This window comes from Anas acuta, chromosome 5, assembly GCF_963932015.1.
Source record: "Anas acuta chromosome 5, bAnaAcu1.1, whole genome shotgun sequence".
Classification (NCBI taxonomy): Eukaryota; Metazoa; Chordata; class Aves; order Anseriformes; family Anatidae; genus Anas; species Anas acuta.
Genome location: NC_088983.1, coordinates 17,678,650 through 17,698,760, shown reverse-complemented (window position 1 = coordinate 17,698,760; position 20,111 = coordinate 17,678,650). Strand labels below are relative to the sequence as shown.

General features: G+C 40.8%; 1 protein-coding gene and 1 non-coding gene across 2 annotated transcripts; both read left to right on the top strand.

Moving 5' to 3' along the window:
* The first annotated feature begins 7,464 nt into the window (after positions 1-7,464).
* On the top strand, positions 7,465-7,535 carry TRNAG-CCC (transfer RNA glycine (anticodon CCC)). Its single transcript has one exon. It is a non-coding gene; the product is annotated as a tRNA-Gly (tRNA).
* A 2,410-nt stretch (positions 7,536-9,945) lies between these two features.
* PSMC1 (proteasome 26S subunit, ATPase 1) lies at positions 9,946-17,834 on the top strand. The gene is made up of 11 exons (XM_068682972.1): positions 9,946-10,058; positions 10,309-10,362; positions 11,131-11,227; positions 11,617-11,741; positions 12,242-12,427; positions 12,618-12,746; positions 13,377-13,473; positions 13,631-13,820; positions 15,152-15,303; positions 16,787-16,941; positions 17,524-17,834. Exons 1-11 carry the CDS (start codon positions 10,056-10,058, stop codon positions 17,656-17,658), a joined length of 1,323 nt encoding a protein of 440 aa, XP_068539073.1. The 5' UTR covers positions 9,946-10,055; the 3' UTR covers positions 17,659-17,834.
* Positions 17,835-20,111: the final 2,277 nt, after the last annotated feature.

Below are 20,111 nucleotides of genomic sequence, written 5' to 3'. Positions count from 1 at the left end.
TACCATTCAAGAAATTATTAACACAGATGACTGTATGTTTCAAGTGCAGATAAAAGTAAACGGCATACCTTCTAAAACAAAAGATTATGAAAGAAGAGATGACATCCAAAATGTTAGAGTATGACCCCAGAGCAGTTTGATGTTAATGGAAAATGGTATAATCCTAAAATCAGTCGTATATGTCTCTAAACACTTCACAGGAAATTATGGAATATGTTATCCTGACAGATGTAACATTTGGGTAATACAGTATGAGGGAAACTGCAATGAATGAAGAAGGAAACTGAAGAGTAGAGCTATTTTTTACAGCAGAGAATAGGGACAGTTACACTACCTGTAAACCCAGATTTGAAAATCATTGCCAAGGCTGACTATATATGGGATTGGTATAGGGGAGAATTTGTATCGGAGGGACAAAGGATTTTCAACAGAGTTCAATGGAAGATAAAATACAGTTTCAGAGCCACAGCATCACCATGCCTACTTCTGTTTCTCTTAAGCTTATTCAGAGGAGACTGGCACCTCCAAATAGTCCTGAATTCATCACTCTGCCCATTTTTTCAGAAAGGCCCGTATAAAACAATATCCAAACAAGAATTCATGCACTTCTCATTTCTCACTCCACATACCAGAACCACACTCACCCCACTGTATTCAGGGCCTTCTCCATTTTCTTTTATTTATTTATTTATTTGTTTATTTTTGGATAGACAAGAGTTCTGCACAGCCTACATAATAAGTGCTAACACTTCCACAACAGGGCTTTGGCTCTTAGTTTCAGCTGTCTTTCAGTAAGAGTATCCTTTGTGTGTGAGCAGAGGAGAACTAGAAAAACTAGAACTAGATGATTTCTTCAGCAGCTGAAGAAATCATCTGTAGAAACTTTTTCTTGCAAGTGAGGATGACTGATTTGAATAACCCAATAGATTCAATTTGCATTATTAACAGTAAACATAATTACATAGGTATATCAACCATACCTCCAGATAGTGCTGCAATTACAGGCTGATTAAGCAGTCTATGCATCACAGAACTGAAGCCACAATTATTCAATAGAGGATGTGAACATGGTGAGACGCTTGTGCAGCATTAGATTACAGGGCTGCAGGAAATGACAGAGAGGAGTGATTACATTAGAGCCAACAGATTAATGCAGAACCAGTACTTCAGTGAGAAGCAATTAAAACCAACATATCTTCATCTTTATTACAGTGGCAAGGTGGTGAAGCTAGTGACTCCTGGGTTATTAGGGGCATTAGGACTTTTCCGCTTGTTTTTCTTGTGTCTCGGTGACTTCCCGTTCTCCTGCACCGACAATAGCTCTCTGCTCTCTCCTCTTTCTGCTTCCCTTTAATGGCCTCGTGCATTCAGTCCACTTAGGCTTTCATTGTTAGATTCAGCCTTTCTTTCCATCCACTTCAGTGGTCTCCAGGACTGTCCCTAACTGCTTTCCAGCTTCAAGCCTCTCCTCCAAACTACTGCTTATAATTAATCCTTCACTGGCACGCCCACACTGATGGCCTTTGCCCTCCAGCCTCCCTCCTGTGTTACATGGGCTGAGGAGAGAAGTCCTGCAGAGCAGGCACAGCCCTTCTGTTGGGTTTTGCAAAGCATGAGCACTCACAGCATTAAATAAAAGTAATTATAACAACTCGGCCCTTTCATGGGAAAAAACACACAAATCATCAGCAGTTACTAATTGGATGGAGCACACAGGTTTGGCAAACATCTGATGCTGTCTAAGAATGTCATACTGACACCCCAAGTAGCCAATACAATTTTTAGAAACTATTTCTATGTGTCATTAGAAATATTACTGTCGGTCTGAGAAATGAGAGGAAAAGCCTGTTTCATGTTTTCCTCTTTCCTTGAAAATTATTTCTCTATTTCTTCATCAGTTGACTGAGTCCTGCAGAGTGGCTCTGGAACAAACTCAGTTTATGTGAATGTTGATGGAATTAATGATAAAGTATCCAGTTTGTTAAAACCATCCTAGACTATCCGAATCCGAATTTTGAATCCGAATATTGAATCCAAAGAGTGTTGGGTGATTCTATTTTTCCAACATCAGGAACTATTAACAGGGCAGGTGAAGATCCCTGTATCCCATTCCGATGACTTGTCTCCGTATTTCATCCCTTTCCTTTGTTGTTTCTCCAAAGTTAGTAATTTCCTCATCAGGCAGTCTGCTGTATTCACTTTCACAAAGCTACCAGAAGCCCTACAAAATACAGACTGGCTAGTACGTTAGCCCTTACGAACAAATCAACTAATTATTACATTTGCCTGCCACACAACAAAACGTCCCCATAGCAACTTCATTCTTTGCTTGCTGCTGAATTACTAAAGGATCTTTTCTTACAGAAACACAGTGCCTTGCATTTCGCCAGCCACTGTTTCAAAAACAGGAAGAAAAGACATTTTCTTCTTTCACTCGCTTTCAGCTGGGTTTAGGATGCCACTTTGCTTTTACACAGCTGTCACTCACTGGAGCCCTCTGGGCCGGACTCAGCTATGACTTTGGGGAATGTATTTGCCACCAGAACCAACGAGGTGAATCTGATGCTGCTTACGCTAAGGGAGAAGTGAGTTCCTTCAGCTGCTGGATGATAAGCCTGAGGCAGTCTCCTCCACCTACCTGCCTGCCTACTAGACTCTGAGATTTCGCCAAGGACAATGGTGTCTTTCTCTGAGACTTCCAAAAGAGACCATATGAAGACACAGTATATTACAAATGTTATTTTCAACATAATGGCTTGTTCTGCTATATTCCAAAACCATGTATAAGCAATTCTTCAAGCAAGTAACTTTCCTGAAGCACTGAAAAATTCCTAAAAATTTTATTATCAAGACTTTCAAAAGTACCCATAAATGCTTCTTTAGCTTCTTTCAAAAGTACCCATAAATGCTTCTTTCAGTCTTCAAAGACTTAAAATGCTTTGATTTCTGCTTCTCCAGCTCCAAATAATTCCTGCCCCAAGAAGTTTGGCTTTTGGTAGCACTCTGAAACAACACCATACAGATCAGTGGGAGCTGTTGTGCAGAGGAATGAGTACCTGAAGATAAAGTGATGCAGATGAGTCCATGGCTGGAAGCTCAAGTGAGCTATCTGCTTGAATAGATGCTGCAGAAAAATAAGTTTAAACATAACAGTTGTGTCACTAATCAACACAGCCAGCAGGGAAATGGGATGGGACAGATATTTTACAACATGCCATCAACAAAAAGGGACAATCAAAATTATGGCATCCTGTTTACACTGCTAGTAAGTGTGGTGTAATTAATCAGGCTCCTGAGGGTGAACATTTGCTGCACTGCTCAGATATTTCCTATTAACCTAAAAAAGAAACACATATTTACATGTATATTTGAAATCCTGCTATTCAGCTGTTGATGATTTTTCCTCATTTCCTGATCTCCCTCTCCCAAATGTACACATGTAAGTAGAACACCTTCCAGCTATGATGCATTGGAATGAGCTGTGTCCTCTGCAGATTAGAAATCCTTTCCTCTACTTGATTCAACTTGGCTTAAAGTAGGTGCTGCCCTTCAAATAAATCAAATAAATCTTTGATGTATTAATTAATTTATTTTTGGGGGCGGAGAGGGAGGGGCTACTGGATCAAAACCCAGCAAAACCAAGAAACTAGTCAATTATTCCTGAGTCTAGCTAGGAATATTTGGTTAGATATTTTTCTTTGGAAAGTGTATTTTTTTCCAAAAGTAAGACAGCAGAAAGGGTTTCTGACAATTAATTACTTTACTCAAGAAATGTTTTGGGGAAAAGTTTTAACATTGTCAACCCATTCCACTTGTTTTTTTTTTAAATAAGTAGGGCTTTGTTATTGTCTTTGTATTTCTAAATTTTACTTAAACTTATACTTTAAAACATAAAAAAAAAAAAAGTTAAAATGAAATAAATGCTTCAGAATTTTTCTAAATTTCCATTCAAAATTTTTTAATTTATTCTCTAACATTGGTTTTGTTAGAAACGGGAAATAATCTGAAACCTCTCATATTTCAAAAGCATAAGTACCCTGGAAATTTAAATTTTAACTAGGCCTTCAGACTTCATAACAACACGAGATAGATTTTCTTTGACTAATAAGTGTTAAAAAAAAAAGGAGGGGGGGTGAAAACTTTCTACCGAAAAAGAATTTTTGATTAACTGTTAACCTCTAAAAGAATGAGACAGATTAAAGCATGCTATCAGGCAATTGTGGCAGCACAAATAAATTTTTTGAATAACAAATGCAAAGACTAACATATGAAGTTTGATGGTGATAGTGGAAATAATTTTCACGGGCTAGGAAGCCTTCCCCAGAGAGTTGCTGGGTATGTGTGCCTGCCTTGCCTGCTCAAGCTAGGAGGGAGAAAAGGTCAGCCTGGTAATTATTATAAGAGACGCTGCTGTAAGCAGCAGCATGTCAGGACCAGAAAAGCAGCTGTAGGTGCAAGAGGTGTCCCCAGGCTCCTAGGGGAAAGCCAGCAGGTATCAGGGAATGTGCTGGCAGCTGCTGCAGGTTTGTTCACTGTGGTGTGTGAGTTCATCTGGCTGCTAAGAGCACCTCAGCCTGCCCCGGGCAGAAGGCCCCTGCTTAGGGCATGGCCCTTCCTGTGCCCACTCGCCCCTCTGCAGCCCTGCAGACTTCTAGAGACCTGGTCCAAGGTGTTTTTACGCAATCTGTTTAGACATTGGTGAAGTTTAACAGTCTGTTAGGTAGCCCAGTAGCCGTTCACAATACTCCCTCCTAGTGGAGGGTTAAGATTCATGTGCCCAGTACGTTAAGATGGGTTAAGATTCATGTGCTCCTTTCCTCAAGGATTAAAAAAAAAACAAAAAAAAACAAAAAAAAAAAAAAAAAAAAAAACAAAAAAAAAAACAAAAAAAAAACCTTAGTTCTGTCTTCACATACAATTTTATAGAATACTCCCAGCTTATATAAATCTCTAAGCTGGTTGTTGCAAAAATCAAGTGCATAAAACCTTATTAACCCCTTTTAAAGAATGATCCCTGCACCATTTCTTACGTGTCCTTCTTTTAAACAGAACATCAGTAATCAAAAATTCAAATGAAGACTATATGTAGTGGTGTCAAAACATTTACTTTTTAGTACATCTAAACATTCCTTTAATGTAGGTGCAGCCAAGAAATAAAATTTCACAACAGTAATCTAAGCATAAGGTTGTTTATGAATACAATAAATGTTAACTGAGGTTGTGTGAATGGAGGACTTCATGTTCAAGGACATGAAGTTCACCCACCCAGATTATTCCTAACCATGCAGGGAAAATGTGGTTTTCCTGTTCTTCTGGAAGTCACGCTGCTGAGGATTTTTAATCTGCTTTGTTATCTCCTTTCCAATGTGTAGCATAATCGATCCACTTTGGCATCTACTTCAGTTGGAGCAGGTAAATGTTCTCACAGGAGTCTTTGGGACCACTGGGGGGAACATGCGTTGATGTTTCAGAGGGCTAAGCCTGTAGCTGCAGCCCTAGCCCTCCATTCTCTGACAGCTGCTTGATGCTAATTCACGCAACATAAAGCTGTGCTAGAGCTGGGGAGCCATCTCGGGGCTCTCCACTCAAACGAGCAATCTGCAGGTGGCTGTTAGCTGCAGTTTAGTCTTTCCTCCTGAGTAATAGTGCGGTGATTATGTGCAAGGAAAGAAAGGCAGGGCAAGAGCTCCTGACACCTTGGGGATGCAGCAGTCCCTGCAGACAAGAGCAGGCTGAGAGCTGCTCTCATCCACACTGAGAGCAAGGCAGCTGCAGAATATCCCGTGGATGGGGAAGGCACAAGGACCACCACTGTTAGCAGTTTGAAAACACAGTGCCATGGCAAGGAAGAGCACAGACATTCTGACTAACGAGACAAGTCATGGAAGATTGAGTGAATCTGTTCTAAGGGAATGCTATCCTCATTTGTACATACCCAATAATCCATACCCAATAATTCATACCAAATGGGCTTTAGCTAAGAGCCATGGAAGGGGCTAATTTTTAAAATGAACAACATCCAATGAATTGTACTTTGCACATGTGTAATGTGGATGTCAGGAAAAGAATGGACTGAAGGTGACATTCCCATTTTTAAAATTATAATATTAGCCTTGGTGATGGGAGAAGGACAAGGTAATCATGCTGCCTAGTGTAAGGCACTTATGCAGCTTGGTTAAAAAAAGCCATCTCCCTAGTTCGCTGGATGGGCAATGTCAAGTAAAAGACTCTAAAAGTCTCTCCCAGAAGGTGATAGTTCTGAATTGGTGGAGAAACTTCTTCGTTGATTCGGAGGGGAGGCTACAGGGAGTCGGAACCCTGCCTATAACTCCCCTTCATGTAGTCATGTGCCAGTCAGCAAGTGGTGGGAATATCTTCCAAACCCACTATACGTAGTTGCAATAACAAGACTGATCTTTTTCTTATCTGGAGGTTTGTTTAAATCTATGAAAACATTTTAAAAAGTTTTAGGTGCCTTGCTATGTATTAAGAAATAGAGATTAAACTCAACAGTACAAGCAATCCTAGTGATGTCCTCAATGTACAAAGTGAGAATAAACCTCCCTGCTAGCTACTAATCCCTGCCCCAGTATTCCCCCAGACCTCAACTGCCCTCTTCTTCCCCAAAAGCTTGGGAATAAAGATGTGGGCTTTACAATATGCCTAAAAGATCAGCAGTACGCTTATGTCAGAATAAAGAAGAGGGAGTAAAAAATACTGTAGGAAAAACACAATGAAAAAAAAAAAAATCACCCTCCCTGAACAGTGTTCAACATTTTTTGATATGAAGGGCCAGCTTTTTGATGCTCTTAAGGCTACATTCATTTTTAGCAAACAAGGGACCGTATGTTCTTTTTTGTTACCGCTGCTTGTTCACTCTTTTTTTCTAGTGAGGGCAACACAAAAATCAGAGGCACTTTGATCATTAAACCTATTTATTCTTCACATTTCCTAATTTGACATCATCCAAGCTCTGCATCTAAACCAAAAATCTGGATGTTGATAGCTAAGATGTGCAGCCAGGTTACATGAGTGTATTTCTATAGCGCTCACAGTCAATCAGCATTGAAAACCCCAGGAATTCAAAACCATTAACCAGATCACTCCAAATCAGGAAATTGGCTTAAAAAACACAGTATTTCCCTTCTGTGATTCTTGCTTTCTGCCACATGTGTTTCATAGCATGTGTTTAAGTTAATGAGTTGGATGACAATCTTGACAACATCCTTTTAATGTAGCTCTCATATGAAATTTTCTAATATTTATAAAAGCTACAAAACCAGATTGCTATCACAGATGTGTCTTGTGAATTCAGAAATGCAAAGCTGAGTTTTTAGGTTCACCCCACACTCCTACCATTCTGGTGAGTTTATGAAATAATTCTCCCATTTCAAATGACTGCTAAGCTACAAGACACTAAAATCTGGGTTTTATAAGAAGTGACAAGAAATCTGAATCACAGCTGCACCGCTGGTGTAGTGGTATCATGCAAGATTCCCATTCTTGCGACCCGGGTTCGATTCCCGGGCGGTGCATGGTAACTTTTTGAGTTCAGTTTTGGGCCCCTCAGTACAAGAAGGACATCGAGGCCCTGGAGCATGTCCAGAGAAGGACAACAAAGCTGGTGGATGGCCTGGAGCACAAGTCCTGTGAGGAGTGGCTGAGGGAACTGGGGTTGTTTGGTCTGGGGAAGAGGAGGCTCAGGGCAGACCTTATTGCTCTCTACAACTACCTGAAAGGAAGGTGTGCGGAGCTGGGGGTCAGCCTTTTCTAGCGGATAACTAGTGATAGGACTAGAGGGAATGGCCGCAAGTTGCACCAGGGGAGGTTCAGGTTGGAAATGAGCAGACATTTCTTCTCAGAAAGAGCAGTCAGGCTTTGGGATGGATTGCCCAGGGGGGTGGTGGAGTCACCGTCCCTGGGGGTGTTGAAGGAAAGGTTGGACGTGGTGCTTAGGGACATGGTTAAGGGACTACATTGGTAGTAGGGTGATGGTTGGACCAGGTGATCCAGTGAGAGGATAGTCGTTTAGCGATACAGCGTAAGATTAAATAAATAAATAAACAGGTATGATCCTGTAAGACAGTAAATTCCATACAGTATGTGTTACAAAAGCAGAGTGACTGCTCCTGCAGAGAAGGCAGGCACTTGGGTGCTGCAAGGGACAGGTGGGGAGCAAACCTGTGGGCCCAAAACAGGGACGGGGCTGCTGTGCCCAGCTGTGTGTGTGCAAGCAGTCGGAAACAGGCTCAACCCCAAACAGGCGTTTGGTTCTGGGTTGAGCACATGCTTGTGTTCAGTCTGTGCTTTACAGTTGAGAATGTCAGTGGAAACACTGAAAGTTTCTACAGCTTTTCCCCAGGAAGGTTGCAGACAGGTAGTATGTTTACTTGGGGGATTTCCAGAAAACTTCACTAGTGTTCTTTCACGGCTGCTTATAGGAAAAGCAATTCTTAAAAGAAAAAAACTCTGTGCTTTTATACTGAGTAGCTGATGGGAGAGATGAAAGGAAGCATCGGGTCTTGGGGAAAGAAAAAAAAAAAAAGACTAACTTTGAATACAAATTCAAAGAATATTTACTACTCTTTCTCCTCTGCTGCTGTACTCCCACACAGATCTGCTCACAGCAAGGAGTCCTAACAGAAAATTCACCACAATGTTTCTTTATTGGCAGTTAGAACTCCCAAAATTTAGATTTCATTCCTAGACATACATTTAAAAAATCTCACTTTCTTTGATTTGTATTTCCATTCTTTCATTACTGAGAAGGTTTTCTGGTTACTGTCTCTGCAAATAACTGTAAGACAAGGTTGGTTGCCTTCATTTATTTTGAAAACACAGATGGAAAAAATGTTACAGGAAAACAGACTTTTGGAAGAAGAGCTGCTGGCTTTTTATACACAAAGTTAATTCCTGTTTATATTGTTGGAACAATCAAAACACATGGTAGCTCACACTACAGGTGGAGACCAAACTGTACCAGTAGCACTCTGTAAACGCTTGCTGCAGGCAGTACTCAGTGCGCTAGTCCAGGCACGGGTCCAGTAGAAGATCCTTCCATCAATATTGCAAAACATTACCTCTGTTTTTTTTTCTTTTTGTTGTTGTTGTTGTTGTTCCTTCTATGATTCTATTATTTATTTATTTATGGGGGAGATGGGGAAAAAATATTTATTTGTGGGGAAAAACATTGGGGACCCAGGATTTGGATTTGATGATCCCTATGGGTCCCTTCCAACTCGGATACCCTGTGATTCTTTCCATGTTTCAGGCTACTCTCTGTAGTGTTCACTTATCTGTTTTCACAGCACCAGGCCACACACCGAGAGCAGACTTTGCAGTGTGTCTGCCAAGGCTAAGACACGACTGACAGTTTTGTCACCGTGGTGTATTTAAATCTCCTCCCGTGACAGCAACCCGAGCAGGACAGCTTCCATCAGGTGCGGACAGCCGGGGAGAGCTGCAAACACAAAAGTTTCCACTTGTGGCACAGCACTGCCAGAGGGCTTTGAACTTTCAAGAAAAGCCCCCTCTCGTCATGGTGAGGAGGGGTCACTTGGACTGACAAGGAAGACTACGACACGCTTTTCCAATGCATCCAGATTTAATATAATTTTACAAGATTTAGTATCGTTTTTATGGATATTAACATGGTGTCAGCTGGTTGATGATGCGATGCAGTGGGCATTGTGAGCTGCTGGGTCTGACGTGAATAAAGCGCAGGAATTCCTGAACATCCCCTGAGGGAAGGGAGCGTTGGAAGCTCCTCAGTCTCTGGCACCGAGGGGCAGAGCACACCGCTCCACTCGTTTTAATCAACAGCTGCCGCCCCCAGACTGCCCAAAACACCACGCTTGGCTGTCACGGGACGTTTCTTCCGCTAAGAAAACCAGAACAAGTCACACAGCAGCGCTGCCTGACAGGGCGGCAGGGAGCAACCCAGCGCGCTCCCGCCGGCGGCGCTTGTCCCTCTCGGCGCACCGTAGCGCCGCCGCCGCCCTGTCCCCTGCCGGCTGCCGTCGGGCGCGGCGCTTCCGGTGCGGTGCGGAGGGAAGATGGTGAGGGGGGGACGCGGCCGGGGATGGGGCCGGGGCCGCGGCGGGGCCGGGGTCGGGGTGGGGAAGGGGGGGACCGGGCCCGGCCCTCAGCGCCCCAGCGGGACCCCGGAGCCCCCCCCCGAGCCCCCCGGAGCCCTCGGCGCGCTTTGCCGTTTTGCCGAGTCACGGCAAACGAGGGCCTCAGGGTTGCTGCCGTTCCGCGTTTATCTGCCCCCTGTGATTTTATTTTATCCTAATTTATTTTATTTAGGGTCAGAGTCAAAGCGGAGGGCACGGTCCTGGTGGTGGCAAGAAGGATGACAAGGTAACTGAAACAAACAAACGCCTTTTCCTTACGGCTGTGCTACTGCAGGGGCTGGCTGCAGTGGGGTTTGCTCACGGTGTGGGTTTGTTTGCATGAAATGTTTTGTTTCTTCCGGATGCGCACAGGAGAAAGTAGGTTGCCGTTCAAAAATAGAAAAGGGAACTTTGGCGCAAAGGAAAACTGAAAATACTTGGCCGTAGAAGTTTACTTATAAAAATAAGAGCCCTGTAAATCTGCCTGGGGTAGGAAAGCCTTTAAGGTGGCGGCTAAGTAACTGGTTTTGGTTTGAAAATGGCACCGTACAGGTGTTTGCATGAGGTCTTTACGTAATGTTGTGGAACCTTAGAGGTCAGTTTCCTTGGGAAAAGGCAGTATAATACTGTGTGTGGTGAGCTGTATATGAGCTGGCAAACTGAAGGCATGTTACATGTAGATTAAAACACAACAGAAGTGTTCAGGGTCAGTGTTTTCCTCATCCTCTCGTGTATGAGTTGTTTGTGATTTAGTTCAGGTTTCAGCTTTCTGTGTTCCCTGAAAATGGAAGAAACCTAAAATAAGCAGGAGAAGAAATTTTAAATTTTTCTTAATACTACTTAGATTATTATTACTTTGGGGCTTGTTTCTCCATATTGTAAAGGAAACAATTGTGTTATGTAGTCATTCAGTTGAAGTTGAGCTCTCAGTCTGTGTACCTAACCTCTACGTGTGTTTTTTCATTGCTTTTATTCTGATTTTTTTTTTCCCCATGAAATTCCCTTTATGGTTAAGGACAAGAAGAAGAAATATGAACCTCCAGTTCCAACCAGAGTGGGGAAAAAGAAGAAGAAGACAAAGGGACCAGATGCTGCTAGCAAACTCCCTCTAGGTGAGCTTTCTGCCTGCCCCAGCAGTCCTGTCCCCAAGATGGGGCTGTATGTACAGCCGGGGACACAAGTGATTAAACCACAAGGCCAAATGTAGTTTTGTTTCATAGAAACTTCAAAAATACAAAATAAGATTGTTATGCAAGATGCATTTCATGGATTCCTGTTTAAGAGACAGACATTAAAATTAGAAGAAAAGTGGGGGAAATAGCATTTAAAAGATTATTTTTTTTTGACCAAAACTTAGTGGGGTAAGGTTTACTTAATGACAATGCTTAATGATTGCTGTCTGTATAGAAAGTATTGTCAGAAAGTAAAGCAGAAATTCTGATGATGAATTAATAGTTAATACCATTTCAATCTTGACCTAAAATTTTACTTGTGATTGCAGTGACTCCTCACACACAGTGCAGACTCAAACTGTTGAAATTAGAGAGGATTAAAGACTACCTGTTAATGGAGGAAGAATTTATCAGAAATCAAGAACAAATGAAACCTTTGGAAGAAAAACAAGAGGTGAGCTTTGAGTGAATTGTTAATAATAAAATGAGTGCTCTAATGTAATCTGCTTCATACAGAAGCAATGGAAATAGAGTGCCATGAATGTGTGAGTCAATGTAAACATTACTTGTATTAAAATCTTTCATTGCATCTCATTTACTGTTTGGAAAGTAGGGTATTTTTCTAGTGAAAATTTCTAGAAAGAAAGAATATTTTCACTATGTGTATCCATATACTAGTGTCCATGGGACTAAAATAATTGTGAATTCTGTTACTGGCCTGTGCTTTTATGCCTTTTGGGGCAGTGAAGCAATAGCAAAAACTAGTTCTGTTCTTTTTGGCTTGTAAAATTAATTGACTAATACAATGAAATTCCCAAATGTGCTGTCAGCTTTTAACTGTATTGTACTTCAGCTGAAGGTAATACTCAAAATTCTGGCCCAACCAGAAATAAATGAATAGTAATGTTTTTGCCTGTGTTCTTAAGTTGTTTCTTGAATTCTCCTTGACAACAGGAGGAAAGATCAAAGGTGGATGATCTGAGGGGAACACCGATGTCTGTGGGTACCTTGGAGGAAATCATTGATGATAATCACGCTATTGTGTCCACCTCAGTGGGATCAGAACACTACGTCAGTATTCTGTCTTTTGTGGACAAGGACTTGCTGGAGCCTGGCTGCTCTGTTCTGCTAAATCATAAGGTGAGTTATGCGAGATGATAAAAGAAGCACACGCTCTTCTGCCGTTTTATCTGGCCTCTGTTCTGAGGATCACAGGGTCTGAGGCTACTGCCGTTTATTTCACGCACCTAACTGTATGGATGTTGGGTTTTGGTTTGATGTTGTATTGGTGCTGCTTACTAACTTTAACAACTCTTAATGCTTGCCTTAGGTTCATGCTGTGATAGGAGTCCTGATGGATGACACGGATCCTCTAGTTACTGTGATGAAAGTTGAGAAAGCTCCTCAAGAAACATATGCTGACATTGGTGGCCTTGACAACCAGATTCAGGAAATCAAGGTATTCTGATGTGCTAATTTGTGCTGTTAAGTGAACTATAAACATAGCTGTTAGGTCAGGAGCCTGAAGGAGCAACAGCAGAACCAATGGGCTCTGCTGTTGCAGGATACGGTTGGGTTTCTGGGCTGCAAGTGCACATTGCTGGCTCGTGTTGAGCTTCTCATCAACCAACACCCTCAGTCAAACAGCCAACTCAACTCTTTTGCTTTGGATACACATCCAAAATCATAAATGTGCTTAAAACATTCATCCATAGCATCTGGTAGCTCATACTGGAAAGCATCATTTTAGGAAAGTCTGCCCCCTGAAGTACTCCACCCGTGTTTGAGAGCCAGGAACTGCTGAGTTCTAAATTCATCATGTGTTTAGGTTGAAGCAGGGGGTACTCTCACTGTTTCAACTTGACGTGTGAGGAGAAGCAATACGAAGACCTATTTAGATAGAATAGTTGCCTGCCTTAGAATTGCAGGCAACCAAGACGCATGTTTTTCAAGGTCTGCCTTGCAATTACTTGCATTCTTTTTGTCTTTCTTACTTTTATTAATGCAGTCCTGAAGAACCCCACAGATCTTCTGTGGAGAGTGCTCGCTGTTTATAAAAAAAAACACATTTGTTTTTGTCATGATGCAGGAGTCTGTGGAGCTTCCCCTCACCCATCCTGAATACTATGAAGAGATGGGTATAAAGCCCCCCAAAGGAGTCATTCTGTATGGCCCGCCTGGCACAGGTATCTTGGAGTTCTGTACCAAGCTAGCACGAGAAAAATAAATTACACTTGGGTAGTGTTAAACCACTGCCCAGTCTGTCACAAATTTGATGTTTTGTTTTTTTGTTGTTTTTTTTTTTTTTCCTGCAGACTAATTACAGTATTTCTTTGCAATTAGGTAAAACTTTACTGGCCAAAGCAGTAGCAAACCAAACTTCAGCGACCTTCCTGCGAGTTGTTGGTTCAGAACTTATACAGAAATACTTGGGTGATGGTCCAAAGCTCGTGCGTGAACTGTTCCGTGTAGCTGAAGAGCATGCTCCGTCCATTGTCTTCATTGATGAAATTGATGCCATTGGTACAAAGAGGTACGGTGTTCTGGCTTCCACTTCACACAGAGGTACTGCCAAGGATAGTAAAAGGCTTACTGGAAAGTCTTTTGCAACCATGTTGATACTCTGTTTCTTAGCTCTGCTACAATTTCTGTATTATTTTTCATTTAAGCAATTTTTGACAAGTAAAAGGTCAAATATTCAGACTAACCACAACATTTTCACGTTAAATAGGTATGACCAGTGATTTCACCTCTTTTCTCTTGCTACGTGGTTTCATGACACAGTGTCTTGCACTGGAAGAGGCACTGTGCAAGTGTCTGGCATGCTTTCAGTGCAAAAACAAAAACTGGCTTTAGTGATTCAAGAGTAACTCAGTGTATTTAACACTGAGTACACCCATGTGTTGTTTGCCTTTCTAAATAGCTAACTGAACAGTTACAACTAAGTTTTTAGAATGATGTGGGAAGTTACAGAGTGTAATGTCAAGGATGTGGAATTTGATCAGCATTGCTTATGTCAAGCTAAGCTGCTGTACAGCCTGTAGCCAAGCTGTATTTATTTGAAGACTCCTTGGGCTGCTTGGAGCTCTCCAATTCAGTTAGTCCTTAAAGCAGTCATATGTTCTCCTTTAAATAAACAAAATGATGCTCATGTATCTTACTACACAGCTGCCACCCTCAATCTCCAGTATGAAGGAGCTTCTGCCCCGTGTATTTCAGCATATGTAGAACAGATGGGACTGATGGGGAAGTGGGTAACACTCAGAATTTTTCATACACGCTATGTTGCTTCAGACTGTTCCTAAACATGGATGAGGCTTTCTGTATGAAGAGTACCTAGTCTGGTATTTGCAGAGTGAAGTGACTCACGCACGAAGCACAGCACTGCATCCCCTGGTTTTAGTAAGGGCAGAGTAAGACCAGGAGCCGCATTAGTAAGGCTGAAAGGCATACAGTTGTACCTGTATGCATAAGGGGAAAAACAACTGTCAGGCTTTATTTTCTTCCAGTTTGGATGCATGTCCTTTTAAAAATTAGTGTTTTTTTTTCTTTTATATTTTTATTCATCTGTTAAGGATAAATGAGATTTCCAACTATATTACAGACATTGGATAAGAACAGACTTCTTTCATGTAATTGCTATTATTTTCCACAGCTACAAGAATAGATCAGTGCCTTTGTGCTTATCTAGATGTTACAATTAGATTGTGAAAACCTGCCTTTTGCGTTCTATGGGCGAATGTTTAAAATTCTGTTGTAACATGGGCATTTTAAAAAGGCCATTTTGTGTATTTGTGGCAGTTAATGTGAAGTATGTTCTTAAATTTGCATAGTGCTTCTTCTGACTCTGTTGTTGTCTTAAAGGTATGACTCAAATTCAGGTGGTGAGAGAGAGATCCAGCGGACAATGCTGGAGCTGCTGAACCAGCTGGATGGATTTGACTCTCGTGGGGACGTTAAAGTTATCATGGCCACAAACAGAATAGAAACGCTGGATCCAGCTCTAATTAGGCCAGGTAAGAGACTTCCCCCTGTGAAAGGACTTGTCACACAGATTATTAAACAAATGGGCTGGTCAAAAGAACGCATGTCAGTGGTTTGTCTCTTTTCCATCTATGCTGGTGTATCTGTTAAAATCAGAACTCAGTCACAGGGGATTAGTCAGGGAGAAATAGTATCTTATTTTTATGTGTGTTACATGTTGAGCCCAGAGCTTGAACAGACACACATACTATTTTTAAATGGCCAGTAAAAATGTACCAAAACCCGCATAAATACATGCGGTGTCTTTTAAATGAGAAATTTGAAAGCCACAAAGAGATCAAAGGAATAAGCTAAGCTTCCTGGTAGAGTCTTTGAATAAATCTGAAATATTGAAGGAGTTGTAAAGATACTTTTCTTCTTAAGTAACACAGGTAAAATAGAGAGCAAAGATAATTCTAGATTAATCTGATAGATAATGCATCTGAGGGGTCAATAGACTGTATGGAACCAAGGAGTTTAAAGAAAAACTTCCACAGTATGAAGTTGCCAAGGTGTGATTTTTCAACAAGCTGTTTTTGTCCCCATCTTAGGCTTACCCCTCCAAATCAAAAGCAATTTGAGAACTGAGCAGAAAATACTGTACTGATGTTAAAAGCCAAGTTAGGGTGGTCTGAAATTAAATGGAAAGAAACCTCCTATACCCATCATGTATTTTAGTTACCATTGCTTGAGCAACCATGGTACTTCTGGCAGCTTGGTAAACTCTGTTACCAGTGTGTGTATTCTTCTGGAATACTGTACGTGGTACCATCAACCCCTTTTACTAAAGACTAAAACTAGAGAAGAAGTGTGATCTAGAGATGGAAAATATCTTTAAAAGGAATGCTTATTATGTTGGAAGCATAGGAGCTGCAACAGCTTTCTGGCAGTACGGACTTCAGGAAATATCTGGCAGGAACTTCCAGCAGAACTTATGCAAAGCCTTCTTTCTTCATATAGGTTTTACAGTGCTACATAATACTTCTAACATTTTTTTGAGAAGATTATATTGGAAGGGTTCATGTTGCCACAGTAACTTACTCGTTTTTGTGTGTATGTGGCAGAGTTAAATGTAATCGTTTAGCTTCAGAGCTAAATTTAATCTCAGTAAAATGAAGTGTGTTACAAGAATATAGGTATTGGATTAACACTTCTCTGTGGTATGATGAATTATTCTTATATTTACATGACTCAAGGAAGCTATGGTTTTTCATGCCTCCCAGATAAGATGCCTTTTACTTGCAGTTACACAGGCTTTTACAAAGCACCAGTGCATCTCTTTTCAGCTCCACCTTTGTGTTCGTTACAAACAGAACTGTCTGATTGCACTTCCTACTGTAAGACATGATTGATTCTGGCATGAAGATAGTTACCATCAGTATGAAATGTTCTTCCTGCTCTTTTTCCAGTAGAAGCATGCACAAAAAAGAACACAACATCAACAAACAACTAAGAGCAAACTTTTCTTTTGTGCAGGACGTATCGACAGGAAAATAGAGTTCCCTTTACCTGATGAGAAGACCAAGAAACGAATCTTTCAGATTCACACAAGCAGGATGACGCTGGCAGATGATGTGACATTGGATGAACTGATTATGGCAAAAGACGATCTCAGCGGTGCAGATATTAAGGTGTGTACATCACCATTGTTCATAGTTCAAAACCTAAATCCCCAGTTTAACTGTATCCAAACCTATATGGAATCATGCGGAAGTATCCAAGATATTGTTAATCATGCAAAACAGTCCAGCATATGAAGCGTTTTTTAGAGACAATGCTGCACACAGATAAAAATACAATTCTAGATTAGGAAGTTTCAGACAAGCAGACTATGTCTGAAGTAAACAGAGCTCTTGCTAGAGTTACCACCATGGCATTAAGTTTTTGTCATCCCAGTGCAAAAGTGTAACAGTCTGCTGTTAAGAGCTGGATGCCTTTGTTCTGTGGGCAGGAGGGAAATGGAATTATTGTGAAGCTGCCTTTTTTTTTTTTGCCATGGAAATACTACTTTATGGGAAGACATCTGGCTTTATCCAGGTTGTGTTACATGCTTCAGCACTACTAAACAGCATGAAAAACTTAATTTTAATTTTGCTAATAATCTTTACCACTACAGCCTGTGGTGAACCTTTTCATAGAGCTCTAGCTGTCTGCTGAGGTGTTGTTTGAAGTAGCTGCAGAACCAGTAACTTTTTCTGCTTTCTCTGTTGTAGGCAATTTGTACAGAAGCTGGATTGATGGCATTGAGGGAACGGCGAATGAAAGTAACAAATGAAGACTTCAAAAAATCAAAAGAGAACGTTCTCTATAAGAAGCAGGAGGGAACCCCCGAGGGACTGTATCTTTAAGTCATCTCTGCCTGTTAAGGAACTTCTGGAAACTCTTGCCTGGTTGAGATGACTGTTGTGTGTAAAACCACCTAGTCTAGATAATTCTCATTCCTGAAGAGGTTAAATTCTGGTGAATTGTGGTTTTCAGTCAGTGTAACACTTTGTTTCCCAATAAAACATTTATTTGAACTGAACTGCTTTCGTGGTAATTAAGAATTACTTACACTGTTGTTGCTTTAGTCAGGCTTGTGTCCACCAAGAAGTGCTGGCACACCCCCGTGCATAGAGAAGAGCACGTCAGGAGGTTCCTCACCGCTCTGTTCTTGTTAGGCAGGGCCATCTTGTACAAGTACTGCAACTTGCCTCTATTCTTAGAGTACCTTTTTTTTTTTTTTTTAACTCTGGGTGGAGGGCAGGTCATGCCTAACTAACTAGTACAAAAGTCACCTCCAAGTACCTCGCTTTCCTAAGTAACATATACATAAAAATTAATGAAAAAATTAAACCCTTAAAGTGTATCTGTTACTGAAATGTACTCTGTATCTAACATTTGTGCTTCCAAAAACAAGATCTATTTAGGTCTTTACACTAATGTCACTGAGTAATCTGTTTGGGTAAAATACTTGTACCATTAACAAAGGGCAGTTCTCATTTATTTCCAAACACTACATGCTTGATTTTAAAAGTTGTTATAGATGTACATATATAACTAAAAGCTGTAAGTTTGGTATACAGAATGCAATTAAGTAGTGCACAGTCTTTGCTGTGGAAACTTTCTGTGGGAAGAAAATCTGGACAGTAACAGAAATTTGGAAGTTAGTTACACATAAAGCAATCCCTTTGATAACTGCCAGTGCTGTTAACAACAATGGCAGCAGCAAGGCCAAGAGATGTTGTTTTTCCATGTTAAAGTTGTGGTTCATTGTTAAAAACAAATCTTACATATGAGGGGAATGTTTATCTGGATGACAGGAACCCTGAAATAGAGCTGGTTTTCATCTGGAGAAAGGAAAAAAACAGCACCGTTTATTACCCATTCCTGTAAATCTTATGAGATCTGTCTCCCTGGAAAACTCACAAAAAGCCAGCACTTTTTTAGGCAAGCACTTTCTAATCATGACAGGAGGCCTCATCTCTGCTTGTTGGGCTCAAGAGCTTTAGAACATGCAGTAAACAAGGCTTTCTTTTTTATCTGGGACACAGCGGGTAAGGCAGGCTCGAAGCAACAACCACAGAGAGGCTGGTGGAACTGACAAGGAAAGCTGCAAGGTATTAAACAAGATCAAGAACTGTGTTCTGGTACACTGACTACCACAACATTAGCTGAAGAAGATACATATTTGACAAATGTTTAGCTTTTAAAGCAGAATTTAACTTCTACCACTTTCTCCAACATTTCTGAATTCAAATCAAAAACTTCACCATAGAGACAAAAAAAATCTTGTGGGGTCTGAATTAAAAGGCAAGACTTACTCCAGGAGCACCACTGAGTAAGCAGCCTCTGACCATCCCAAGTGAAAGAAGCAGCTGTAGTGAGGCACCAGGAAAAGCTGTGCAAAAGAGAAAGAGAGGAAAGACCCCAGAGGAAGGATCACATGGAATAGAAAGGTGATTGAAGACAAGACACACACAGGAGCACAAAAATGCTGCCCCTCATTCCTACCTCCACGCCTGTTCCAGGTGTTTAGAGGAAATGGCATTCTGCTTTGACAGGAGAGCAAAAGCAAATTATAAAAAAAAATACTTTTTGATGTCACCATTCAATACACTATGTAACTCTTACCTCCAATTCAGAAGGTCTCATATTGGAAAGAAGAATGGATTTTAAAGATAACTAAGCTTTGGGGAAAAAAAGTTATTTTATAGAAAAAACAGCATCACCTGCAATCACCAGGATATTTTAAGGCTCTTAGAATATGCACTGTTATTTAAAAATTATGCATGTTCCCTGTAACATTTATAATACTTTAACAAAGATGAATAAATGAAGTGCAGCCTAAACTAACATGTGTATCTTGTGCTATGCCACTATTAGGCAAAAATTAGCTAGAGGTTGTGTGACTTTCTCCAGCCACAGTTTTCTATGTAATCATCTCTCCAGCTGGATGACCCACAACTGTTTTAGTGCTGTTAGTGACAGTTGTTTGTTTTCTTCTAAAAACCAAACCAAAACAAAACCAAACCAAAATCTCTGAAACAGTTTCAGGTACTCAGTAGCTGCAGGTACTCTATTTCAGATGAGGATCTAGTTTCTGAGTATTTGGGTGTCCTGAGCAGGAATGCTAAATGCAGTCTTTTACATATTTCAGCATCTTCTGTCTTACAAAATAAACGTATAACAATTATATTGCTAAATTGTTACCATATTTCATGTTATTTCTCTAGAAGCTGGCCTAAAGATTCTTGGAATTGAAGCTACTAATGAGAGAGTCATGCTTTGACTATTCTACCTTCTTTGGTGAGGATTAAAT

Bases quoted from the DNA above. Each gene is read 5' to 3' on its own strand.
- PSMC1 (XM_068682972.1), top strand. The intron at 11,228-11,616 runs GTGAGCTTTCTG...TTGTGATTGCAG, and splicing joins TGCTAGCAAACTCCCTCTAG to TGACTCCTCACACACAGTGC. The intron at 12,747-13,376 runs GTATTCTGATGT...GTCATGATGCAG, and splicing joins ACCAGATTCAGGAAATCAAG to GAGTCTGTGGAGCTTCCCCT.